The 12,088-nt window shown below is 34.3% G+C and overlaps 1 protein-coding gene across 1 annotated transcript in view; it reads right to left on the bottom strand.

The window, feature by feature from the left end:
* LOC105326623 (uncharacterized) overlaps nt 1–12,088 on the bottom strand; it is a 40,000-nt gene that overhangs the window by 21,698 nt on the left and 6,214 nt on the right. The window contains exons 3-10 of the mRNA XM_034464462.2: nt 11,473–11,568; nt 10,973–11,253; nt 6,507–6,616; nt 5,485–5,640; nt 4,811–4,905; nt 3,847–4,002; nt 1,269–3,309; nt 420–842 (exon numbers count right to left, since the gene is read on the bottom strand). Of these exons, the coding sequence (XP_034320353.2) occupies nt 420–842; nt 1,269–3,309; nt 3,847–4,002; nt 4,811–4,905; nt 5,485–5,640; nt 6,507–6,616; nt 10,973–11,253; nt 11,473–11,568 (3,358 nt within the window). The remainder of the gene's footprint in view (nt 1–419; nt 843–1,268; nt 3,310–3,846; nt 4,003–4,810; nt 4,906–5,484; nt 5,641–6,506; nt 6,617–10,972; nt 11,254–11,472; nt 11,569–12,088) is intronic.

Genomic DNA, 12,088 nt, shown 5'->3' with positions numbered 1-12,088 from the left:
CTTGCAGGGCAAAATGATACACTTTGCCAAAATTTTAGTAGGTAGATAATTAAATGACGTAAATGAAACTATTGACGTTACGTCATATTTCACTAAACCATGTCATTTTGCCCTGCAAAAGAGCAGTATCGCAGTTACCGTGAAGGTGTTAATTAAGAGAGTTGGACGGTCTTTACCATATTTAGACTATATTGATCTTTTAAAGATGAATAGCATTTGCATAAAGATAAAATATTTTTTTTCATTATTCAATCCCATTCATCCAACCCCCCAAACATTCAATATCTAAATTTGTAAGGTAGATCAGATGGTAAATTTGTTGACTGTCCATCCTCCTTAAATCATAATACTATGATGTCATAAGCTTCACAAGTTAGGAGTGTGGAGGACCCTTAACACTGCTTAACACAGTCTCTTACCCTCTTCCCCCTCTGTCTGTGTCAAATCAGACTCCTGCTCCTCAACTTTGCCCTCTTGTTCCTCAATCTTGACTTCCTCCTCCTCTTTCACATCTCCTGCTTTACTCATTCCTCCTTCTATCTTTCTATCCTCCTTGATTTCTTCCATCATTCCTTCATTCTCCTCCTCAATTCCATTCTCTTTATAACCTTCCTCTCCTTCTCGAGATCTGTCGAAAGACTCGCGCGAGATCGAGTGCAGAATTTCCTCTCGGACGGTCTGCGGAGCCTCTCCGCTGATTTTGCGGAAACTTGAACTCTCCACCACCTCCTGGTTGCCTTGGTTACTCATGAGGTCATAGTTACCATGGAAAAGGTCCACTTTGGAGAGATAATCAGTTTCCAAGCCAAGGAGCTGCCCACTGCTTGGAACTTTCTTCACATCTGAAAAAAAACATATTTTTCAAAAGTTGATCATCTTATCATTTACTGTTCTGAATTAATTTACATTTACAGACTGAACTAACAGATAACTAATATCAAGCGATACATTCATCTCTCTGTTTATATGTCCTCCTGAGTTATTTTAAAGTGCTGTTTGCAATTGTCAATGAAATAGCTCGATGTAATAATCTTTGTTTAGATCTCCACTGAATCTTATTGAATAATTGTTGATTTTTTTTTAACAATTCTAGCCTAAAAATAAAATCAGTTTTAGAAATTATATGAATAATTTTGAGGAATCTGCAGCCATCTTCATTTTTGAATAAACCAGAGAAGGAATATACTTCAATGTGCATATAAAGGTATAATTATCTATCCAATCCATTTGTGAAGAAAAAAAAAGGAATGCTTTTCACCAAAACTTACCAGTACTTGAGTCAGGGACCAACAAACTCGGGGGTCCTTGAGATTTTACTTCTACTGCTTGCTCTTCCTGTTTATTGGTTTCCGTAGAAACAGGGACAACAACCACCTCATTACTTTCTGCCGTGTCCACCAATAGATCACTAGGTTCAAAGTTATCTAATACATGTTCTATGAGCTTCCCCGCTAAAGAGAATGCAACATCATCCACTGGTCCGGTGTCCATATTTGGAGATGTCTCGCTTGACTGACTTCTGTCTCCTTGAGCTCCTTGACTGTCATTTTTTCCCATAATGCCACTGGATTTCCCATGATTCCCTGTGCCATCACTGCCGCCGCTGCCATCACCATTTTCATCCTCCTGATCACCAAAGTTAAGATCTAGCAAGTCGTTCACTGAATTTTCTTGATTGTCTTTAAACATTTCTTGAGCAATTCCCTTGGCAACCACATTTTCTGGTTTTCCTGACAAAGGGTCAAAGTCCAGTAGATTTGGCACCAGTGGATTTATCACAGACTTGTCCTGACCAATACCCAGCAGACGGTCATTGAGAGAATTCATGTCAAGACCATGTCTCCCGTACTTCTCCATGTGGGATTCTACGAAGCTGTTCTGAGGTGTAAAAGGGGAGTAACTCTGCTCGAGGTCCCCTTCTTCTCCTTCCGCACCAGGGGACATAACTTTCCCCTCTTCGGGGTCGGCCATCATGTTCCCTAAAGAGGAGCGTTTCTGTTGAACTCTGAGCACCATATCTGCATTGTTAAAACTAGGTAAATGATGCTCCTTGGCTAACCTATCGAAATTGCTTTCCATGAAACTGTTCTGTGGGGTAAAAGGAACAACAGCTTCTTCTCCATCATCTTCCTCCATCTTCTTTTCTTCATTGCACTCCTCCTCATTTTCCTCTCCCTCTTCTAAAGCAGTGGATGCAATCCCACTCATACTAGCTCTCTTCTCCTGAATCTGCTGCACAATTTCTGCATTATTAAGACTGCGTAGACTTGAATCTCGGTTATATAAGTCACCGAACTGCTCCGAAACAAAACTGTTGCAAGGTGTGAAAGTTACATTCTCTGCTTCCTCCTGATCTGTGGAAGAAGAAACCAAATCCACTTCTCCACCTAGAGATTTCCTCTTCTGTTCCACATCACGCACCATCTGGGAGTTATTCAAAGTTCGTAAGCTATGTTCCTTGGCGAACGCATCAAACTGAAAATCCGCCACACTGTTGTGTGGCGTATAGGGACAACTGTCTGTGGAGTCTCCTCTCAACCGCGATGTGGTCATTCCGTGGCTCATCATCTGCTGCTTCTTTTGTTGGATCTTTTCAATAGTTTCCGCATTGTTCATGCTAGGTAGCGTGAATTCGTTGTTAGGGTGGTTAAATCCAGATGAGATCAGACTGTTTGGGGGTGTACCTGTTTCCGGTGGGGTCACCGTGTGACTCGGAAATTCCGAACCAGGACGGGAGTTGGCAGTCGACCCCGGTCCAGAGGAAGCTTCCGAGAGACTCTGCATCAAATCAGGGGTCCTCAGGGGTGATTCCATCACGTCAGACTCTGTAAAGTCTCCCAGCAAATCGGGGATGCCGGAGCCTGCAGTAAATCCACCTTCTCGAGATTTTGGCAGCGTGACACTGATTTTAGGTTGGTTCTGAGAGGGCGTACTGCTATCAAACAACCCCAGGAGATCTTGGTTAGCAGTGCTATTGGCATTAGCATTGTCGGTCATTATGGGATCAAATAACAGATTTTGATTGGTGCTTGGTTTATCTGAATTGGTTGGCACTGATGGGGAAGATGAGTCAGCAGAAAAATCTACGAGTGCACTGGCACTCACATTTGACCCCATAGGGTCAAAATTCAACAAGAGTTCATCCTGAGGTATACAGGTTGTTTGCAAAAAGGATTTGACTAGTGGCAAGACTTTCTTTCTGGAAGCCTTGACGTTTCCCTGGCGATATGCAAATGAGTATTTCAAGTCACATGTCAAAGGTTGAAGATCAAGTTGGACACCTTTATCACTTATTAAGAACTCTGCCAACTGAAATGCAAGAAATAAAAACATGTTACATTTATATGATTGCAAACAAGCTTTTATGATCAGGGAGTTTTTGTTTGACTGTTTTTCACATTCAATAGTTTGGGTAGGAAATATCTAAACAGAATCTTATCATAATTTAACTAAAATGTTCAACAACTGTTGTTAAATTGTTTTTCATAAAAACTTGTGAAGTGCTATTTTGGCCTTTGTCTTGATAAATTTGTTTAACATAGAGATAAAGATTTATCATTTAAAGTTTTTATTATTCTAAATGCACGCGCGGAGTAATAATAAGAACAAATAGTGTTTACACAATGAAAAAAAACTTCCCAGTAACAATAAAATGATTTTAAATGATTCAACCATATTAGACCTTGGGCTCTTTAGAATGACCCTGAATATTTTTCACAGTTCAATTTGTATCCGACTTGACTTTGATGGTTATTAATTATGGCATTTTTTATTTCATATGTAAGTTCATATGAACCCGTGCTTTGTTTTCTAATTACTTTACTTTAAAATTTACTTTCACTTCACCTTTTTCAATTCCTCTTCATTGTGAGAGAAAAGCAAAATTTCCCTTTCGGGGGCCCCCGACTCGATGTGCATTGTCATGACGACAACACTCTGTCCACTTCTCCCATGCATGACAGCATCTAATGCCTCTTTCACATCAGATCGCTGCAAAAAAGTCTGAAACAAAAAAAAATATATATAGACTCTGAGGAAGTTTATACAAAATGTATATGCAAGTAAATATGCTTAAAAAACCTCTCCAGCTCAATCCATTTCAGAAGAGAAAATCAACTTTTTTTACCCAAGTTGTGATGTGAAATGATGATTGATTGTAATTGCAAATTGATCAGTTTAAAATATTTCCAACTCTGATTATCAATTTAAAAACCCGGCAGAAAGGGTTTTTCCTTGTTTACTTACATGTTGTGTATATAAGAAAGACAACTCCAAAGAATGAATATTGCTTAAAATTGACATTTAGTTTAGCCCACCATGTTTAGCTGATATTATTGTCATTATGAGTATTTTGATTTCTAATAATTTTTTTGTTGAAATAAATCACAAATTTTAAAGTGAAATATTCTTACTGAAGTTTTATCAGTTATATACATTTACTTCAGAAAACAATAATCATTATGGTTTGATTATATTCTACACAATAATCACATATAAAATACAAAGGGTTTGAAAACAGGTTTTTGAAACCTACTGGATTCTCACCCTAAACAATTATAGTTCATGTAACAGAAAAAAAAATGCTAAAATACATAGATTCAGTAACAACAGCTCAGTATCTTTCAAAACATTGTTATTGCCAATTTTTCTTAAATTTTTCAACATTTGTTATGACCAAAAATTAAAATATCCCTTAACACTGATGCTTAACCTACTGAGACCAAAGCATACATAACATGTATATCTGAATAACCTGAATTATCATTCATATACATGAACATATAAAATATGTGTTGCCATGGTAACTTACTTCCAGAGACACAGGAATTGATGACATCACCATTGTTTGGTTGCTATGGGTGACACATTTAAGGTCTTTTTCTAAGACTTCCTGAGTTGTAAGGGCTGCGAAGATTAGATAGAACATATAAAAACACACATGATTTTAATGTCTCGTTTATTCAAAGCAAAATGAATGTTAATTTTTTTCCTCGTCTTAAATACTAGTGCCTATGATATTCATCAAAATACGGTTATCAACAAATATTGAGTACCCAACAAATTTTCTTTGGCGAAATGATTTTTCAAACAATAATATTTAATCCCTACAAAAATAATTTAGATCCAACTTGTTTCTTTCCTTTTTTTCAATATGAAACATTTAAAGATTAAATTGAAAATTAATAAAAAAAAAAAAAAAACCTATTGTACATGTATATTACAAACACACAACTCATTTTTTTTCTTCATTCTAGACAACTGCATAATGCACTAAAATAAAGAGGCCCCTTGAAAGGGCAATACAAAAATGCCAAACGTCATATGATAAAGGATCTACACTGTTTTAAGCATACCCATATGTCAGAGAAAAATTACATAACCCACGCAATGCACATGTACATGTAATCTAAAACCTAATGTAAAACCACTCAAAAACTGAACACCATGCATGCACTTGTTAAAACATGATCTAGATGAAATTACCGGAGACATCGTTTTTAGCTTCCTGAATCTGGTTGAAGAGCTTGTCTCGATCAAGGTTGGGAACGGCCTGCATCAGGCGGCCCAATATCTCCTGGTCGTACGGAGTTGTCTTTCCTGCCTCTGGGCTTGTATTAACGGTGTCCACTAATATTGTTCCTGGAAAAAAAAAGTTTTTGATTTTTTATTTTGATAAAAAATTTAAATTTTAAAAATTAAAAGAACAATGTAACACTGAATAGTGTCAGGTAATGAAATAGAACCCTTAAGGATTTGACTTAGTATTTAAATGATGCAAGTACATAATATTGTACAGTGTGTATATTAAATATTTTTTAGAAGAAAATAATATGAAAGGCATAAAACTCTCAATCAATTTTTTTTTAAAGATTTTTCTAACAAAAACTTAACATTATTTACTACAATCCATTATGAACAAATTTCAAAATGCAAAAAATGTACGATATGAACACACTTTAAGTTGCATAATCCAAATCACTATACACACACTGATCTCTGTCTGTTATTTCTGCCAGCTCGCCTTTCAGAATAAAACAAAAGTCACAACAACAAATGTACTTCATCAGAGACCTTATCAAGTTTCATAATTAAACACTGCCTGCCAATCTGACTGCCCTAGCAACAGCATGAACTGTCTAATGCACAGACCAGCTCCCTCCTGCTATAGATTATTTTCTCTCTCTCTCTCTCTCTCTCTCTCTCTCTCTCTCTCTCTCTCCCCCAAATATTCATCTTTCTTCAATGATTCTCTCTCTCTCTCTCTCTCTCTCTCTCTCTCTCTCTCTCTCTCTCTCTCTCTCTCTCTCTCTCTCCTGCTGTCTGTGCATGTCTCTCTCTTCTGGCAAACATCAAGTTGATTATCAATAAATACACATTATGCATAAATGAAACATTATTATAGCTCTGTTTATCACCCTTGGTCCTATTCTTATCTAAAGCAAAACTTGAGGAAAAAACAAAGGGGAGAAAGGAGAAGAATTGTCACTCGACTTTTTGATATTTACCGATCAGCATGGTGGCAATTTGTGGAGACAGAGTAAATTCTGGACAGTCCAACATTATCCCCGCCACCAGAGTGCAGCAAGATCCCACCATATCCAGCATGACCTTCACCCTGAAATAGAGGTCAAAGGCTAGAGGTCAAATGTTTAACGGTCTGTGTATTTCTTTATATAAGTCATAAAGGTAAAATGCTAAAGGTCAAATGTCATTCAGTATTTCTTTATGCTACCAATTTTTAAAGTCAGGTCTGCAATGGTCATTGATAAAATACATTAGACAAATTAAATGTTTTATGGTTGTAGACCTAAGTAACAAGCTAAATTAAATACATGTATAGATTTTTTTTCTTATTTTCTGCAAGAACATAATTCCGGAATTAAATTCACTCCGTTTTCCATCAAATCATGATAATAATAAATTGCACATGCCAAATTCTTATCATTATTTCTTTCTTTATACATGTAGTTTACATGCGTCTGGAAAAAAAATGCAAGATTTTAAAATCTGCAAGATCTGCTTCTCGCAATTTTATAATTCCTCGCTTTTAATTAGGAATTAACAGTACATGTAATTAATCTAATCATTCAATTCATTTATTCCTACACCTATTTGTCATCAATAAATCTTGTATAATTATAATAACTGAAAAAAAAATTTGCAAGCGTAATAGTAATATAAATATATAAAATAATGTACTAATGTCATCACTGTATTGATCAAAGTATCACAATTATACTAAATAAAAAATTTCCACACATAATGCACGCAACCAGGTGGGTTTTTTTTTCATTTGAACACCAGTAGCATAAATAGAAAGTACACATGTAACTGAATTGAAAATTAATCCCTCTATTGGAAAGATGCAGGTGAAAGGAGTAACAGTCACCGATCTTGCGGTCACCTGTAGCTGATGACAGATCATCTATCAATTGAAATATCATACTGATAAACATATAATCATTTTGTTCTAGTGTTTTTTTTCACAGGTCGCCATGGAAACCGACACTTTTATTACTGTTGACATCGTCGCTCTGTCTGCTTCATCATTATTACATTTCAAAGACAAAAAAGGAATGATACCGATTTTGCTTTCTCCATTTCTGAATCAAAAGAATAGTTGTATTAAGTTTTCTTTTCTTCTATTCTTTTCCTAGTAATTAAATGACTGTCAAAAGAAAATTTGGATTGAAGTCTTTGGGTGCCGCTAGCAAAAGAAAATTGATCCATCATTGCCATTCTAAAGTCTCCCACATGAAAAATGATGAAAAAAAGTTGAAAGATGTAGGCAGTGGATCAGAGAGAGAGAGAGAGAGAGAGAGAGAGAGAGAGAGCTGATAAAAAAAATTTTCAGGACATGATAGAAAAATTATTGTGCCATATTAGATTAAAAAAAAATCACACTTAACTTAAAAAGGAAATTAAAAAAATATTATCAGGAAGAAAGCTTAATTAAGATTTTGCTTTGCAAAAGGGAAAAAAGTTCAGTGAAAATAAAAACAATCAAGTACATGAACATACCAGATGTACAATGCAATTGAACCCATTTTCATATTTAAGGAACAAGGAATCATTCTTTGAGCATTATGAGGTGATAATTTTGGTCAGAGCGTGATCAAATCCAATAAAGTCCAAAAGGTTTTATGATAGACATGATATATACCTTTTAATTCATATAATTTTTATATTATTTATTTAATATGATTTTCAGCAAATTTATGATTAAATTATTTGAATATAAATAGGCAAACGACACTTGTGCCTTATATATACATCATTTGAATTCATTGGACTGTATAGTACAAAAACTACAAAGATGATATGTACATGTAGTGTTATTACAGGCAATTTAAGACACTGAAAAATGTAAATATTGTTCGAAACAATGCTGGGGCTTTTACAATTTTTATCCTCCAAAGAATTTTTAAAATGAGTTTTTAGGTCAAATATTGTACAATAGCAAATAGTGTTTTTATTTTCAATATATAATTTTATTCAAACATCAAAACATATATCTGAATGTTTCCCTTATATATTGTTTTCTAATTATTTTGCAGTGATCTAATTTTTCGCTGTTTTCGCAATCACTTTTACAGAGCAAAATATTCAATACGCAGAAAATATATTCAGTAATGTTTGCCATAATACAATTTTCAAATCACTTTAAATGACGCCAAAATTTTTTTGCACATTTTCTCTATTTTTTGCAAATTTTTTCACAAAATAAAACGGATATATATTAGGTAAACCACCTTAAAAATATCCGTGCATGTAGTCATGTAGCATCTACATGTATGTAATTATCATCCATATCAAAATGTTCCCTTTCAAGATTTGAGACATGATCCACTGTAGTTTCCGACACAGATAGATTAGAGTTCTGGGGGCTGTCATTAAAGTGTCATCAGAAGATGGAGGGGGAAAAAAAAAATCAATATTGAATTCTATATGAAACCTTGTCAAGTCGCCATTAATATTTCAGCCCGATTAAGACAGAGAGAGAGAGGGTTCTCATAAAAAGTTTCGCTCTTCATATTAATCTGTGGAATTCAATTTGTCTGCTTTTGTCAATCTACTGTCAGAAGCAGATAAAAAAAAAATCTTTCAGTTTATGTTACTTTTAATTCATGTCTTGTAATTAATTAATCACCATGATCACTGTTTATACCTGTTGATGAGAACTTTGTCGACTAATTAAATCACTTTATGAGACTATAATACTACTTGTCTAAAAAAGATACAATTTTTAAGAGGGCTGGATGTTGGCGGCCATTTTTTTAGATTATATTAACCTCCTTTTTACGAAGAGCTCTCTTTAACGACAAAGGAAAAATATTTAAATGTTGAAGCTGAAAAAAAAACGATTTGTTCTTTTAATTGCCACAATCCACCGAATGTAAAACAGTAATGCACAGTAGTGTATAATACGCACCCCGACTTTGGGTCTGAAAGTGGTGAGAAAAAAAGCTTAAGATTGGGTGTATTATATGCACCCAAAAAATGACCAAACAGTAGTACTGAGTATAATTAACAAAGCAGGTACTAAGTATAGTTTAAATAGCTTCAAACTGAAATATATCTTTATGAATTTTTTTTCTTTATTTAATGATATTTACATTTGCAAATATGCTTCCTTATACGAACCTATATAATAGCGAAAACGTTCAATTCTGTATGTAAATATAGGTAATAAACAGCAATGTTTAAAAAAGTTCACCGGGATATGAACTTGGTTGGTACGTGATCAAATCATCTGAGAAGCCCTTTGGGCTTCACAGGATTTGATCATGTGACCAACCAAGTTCATATCCCCGTGAACTTTTTAAATTGTTGTTTATTTCTTAATTGATTGTAACACTGTAGCTTAAAAAATCATTTCTAAAAAAAATTTAAGGTTAGTGAGATGGCTATTTTGTTGACCATCGATCCAGCCTCCTTAAAAAATCTATTTTTAGCTAATAATTTCCCAGCATTCAGCAGTGTTTTACATTAGAAGTACATATTGCAATTGTAATATTCCAAATTGCATTCAACACAGAAAACAAGAGTATAAAGAGAACAAATTAATGTACATTAAAAAAAGGTAAATTTGAAAACAGATGGTACAGGTTTGTTTGAAGAATAAAAGATCAAAAGTTTTTAAGACCATGAAGACTTTAAACACATTTTATCATGGTACTGTGGTTAAATTATCAAGTGAGCACAAGTTTTACTCCTAGACTAAAGTCGAAGTATCCATAGGAAAAGATTTTCTTCAAAGGATTCAATTGTGGATGAGACCACGAAAACCAAAGCTGTTCATTATAGAGAGGCATTACTGGTAAATGACATTATAGCCAGGAGCGCCAAACTTAGTTTCTATTCACTGGTTGATAAACTAATTACTCTTCTTCCCCAAGACTCCTTACCTTTGTGCCCATCTATAGAGAATCATTTATTGAGCCAGCAATAAGCTTCAGATCTTTAAGACATATCAATAATTCACACAGGATTTTTTTTTTTAACAAAAATGAATCTTTACGATGTAAACTACTACTTTTTATTTTTACAGTGAGACACTGCTGAATACTATTAAACTAAAAACCGCAGTTTGAAAAATAATTAAAGAACTTAATTTGCTGTAATCATTGGTAATTTGGATGAAGTCATTTTTTATAACTTAATTTATATCTGAAAATCTTCAGCCATTAAAAGTTCAGTTTTATTCAAGTTAAAAGTTATGGTGAGTTTCAGATACATTAAAATACATTTATAGCAAAATTAACATGCTTATGTTGAATTGGAGCGAATTTTTTTCATTCCCCATGACTATATTACATGTTGTAAACTTGACAGATATAGTGAATTATGCTTTTAACTAAGCAAAATTGCCCATCCCTGGCATTTCCTTACAACAGTATTTTACTGTACACAACGACCTTTACAATAAACTGACATAATTATTTTGATATACATGTACTATAAAACTGACCTGTCGCTTGGCTTCCTCTCCAACTGATGATGGTCGATCACCATGACAACACTGTCCTCTAGCGATGCATGCTCTCCCGCCAAGACATTGTGGTCCACCAGGGTCAGGGACAGTCTGCCCTTGAGATGGAGGTCTTGAAGGTCAAGGTCATCTTTGAAGGTCAGATGGTCTGGGTTTATGCCTGTGTGGCTGAGGAGATACTTGGAGTCGGTCCTGAGATGGAATTGCGATTTTGGAGTATTCAGTACTGGAAGACATCTTGTTTGGCTTGAAGATGAGGTCTGGAAGAGGGAAACAAGTTGAATGTCATGGTCAAATGTAATGAGGTCAAGGACATTCAGTGATTTACTTGTTTCATGCTCTTTTAAGCTGCATAACCATGAATAAGATATTGAAGATCAAACCATTAAAAAGAAGAAGCATAGCATTTCTTCAGAATAAAAACATATCCATATTAGTTAATGAAGTGTTTCATTATTAGTGAATACAGAAAATGTAACCTTGTGCAGAAAATAGCCGTAGGTCAAGGCTGCCACCACAGAGTCAAGGTCACATGATTCGTTGCCAATGACAACATGTATTTTATCATCTGTCTCCTGCAAGCAAAAATTTTGAAATAATATGAATATATTTGTAAAATAATTTTATCAAACTAATTTTAATTCCTTCGAAGTTTAAATCAACTCTTTTAATACAAATATGAAAGCTTCTCAGTGGTATGAGGATCAGTTTAAAATTATAAATAGGTTTTGAATCTGTCTCCATAATCCTCAGTCCATTAAAACATCAGTTCTGAATTAATGTATTAACATTGTGTAGCTGTGTTGCTTCTATATAATTATATATAGTTTCATGATAAGCAGTTATGTAATGCAATACATCTCCAATTTATTTTTGCCTTGTAGTTTGTTTTTTGCCCTTTGAGTTTATCACTTTTGAACAGTTTTGCCGTGTTTTGAATTCCCTCAAAAAATGAAATATATGATAGATATTTTTTTTTAATTTAACACAATAATTTTTGAATTGTTTTGCCAATCAGTCTAAGTTTTGCCTGCTGGCAAAGAGAACGAAAGGGGTAAAAATAAAACAGGGGCAATCTAAATGTTCCCCTGTATA

This window comes from Magallana gigas, chromosome 1 (genome assembly GCF_963853765.1).
Source record: "Magallana gigas chromosome 1, xbMagGiga1.1, whole genome shotgun sequence".
In the NCBI taxonomy this organism is placed as follows: domain Eukaryota; kingdom Metazoa; phylum Mollusca; class Bivalvia; order Ostreida; family Ostreidae; genus Magallana; species Magallana gigas.
Note: the sequence above shows the minus strand (reverse complement) of the source record. Positions and strands in the feature narration are given on the sequence as shown.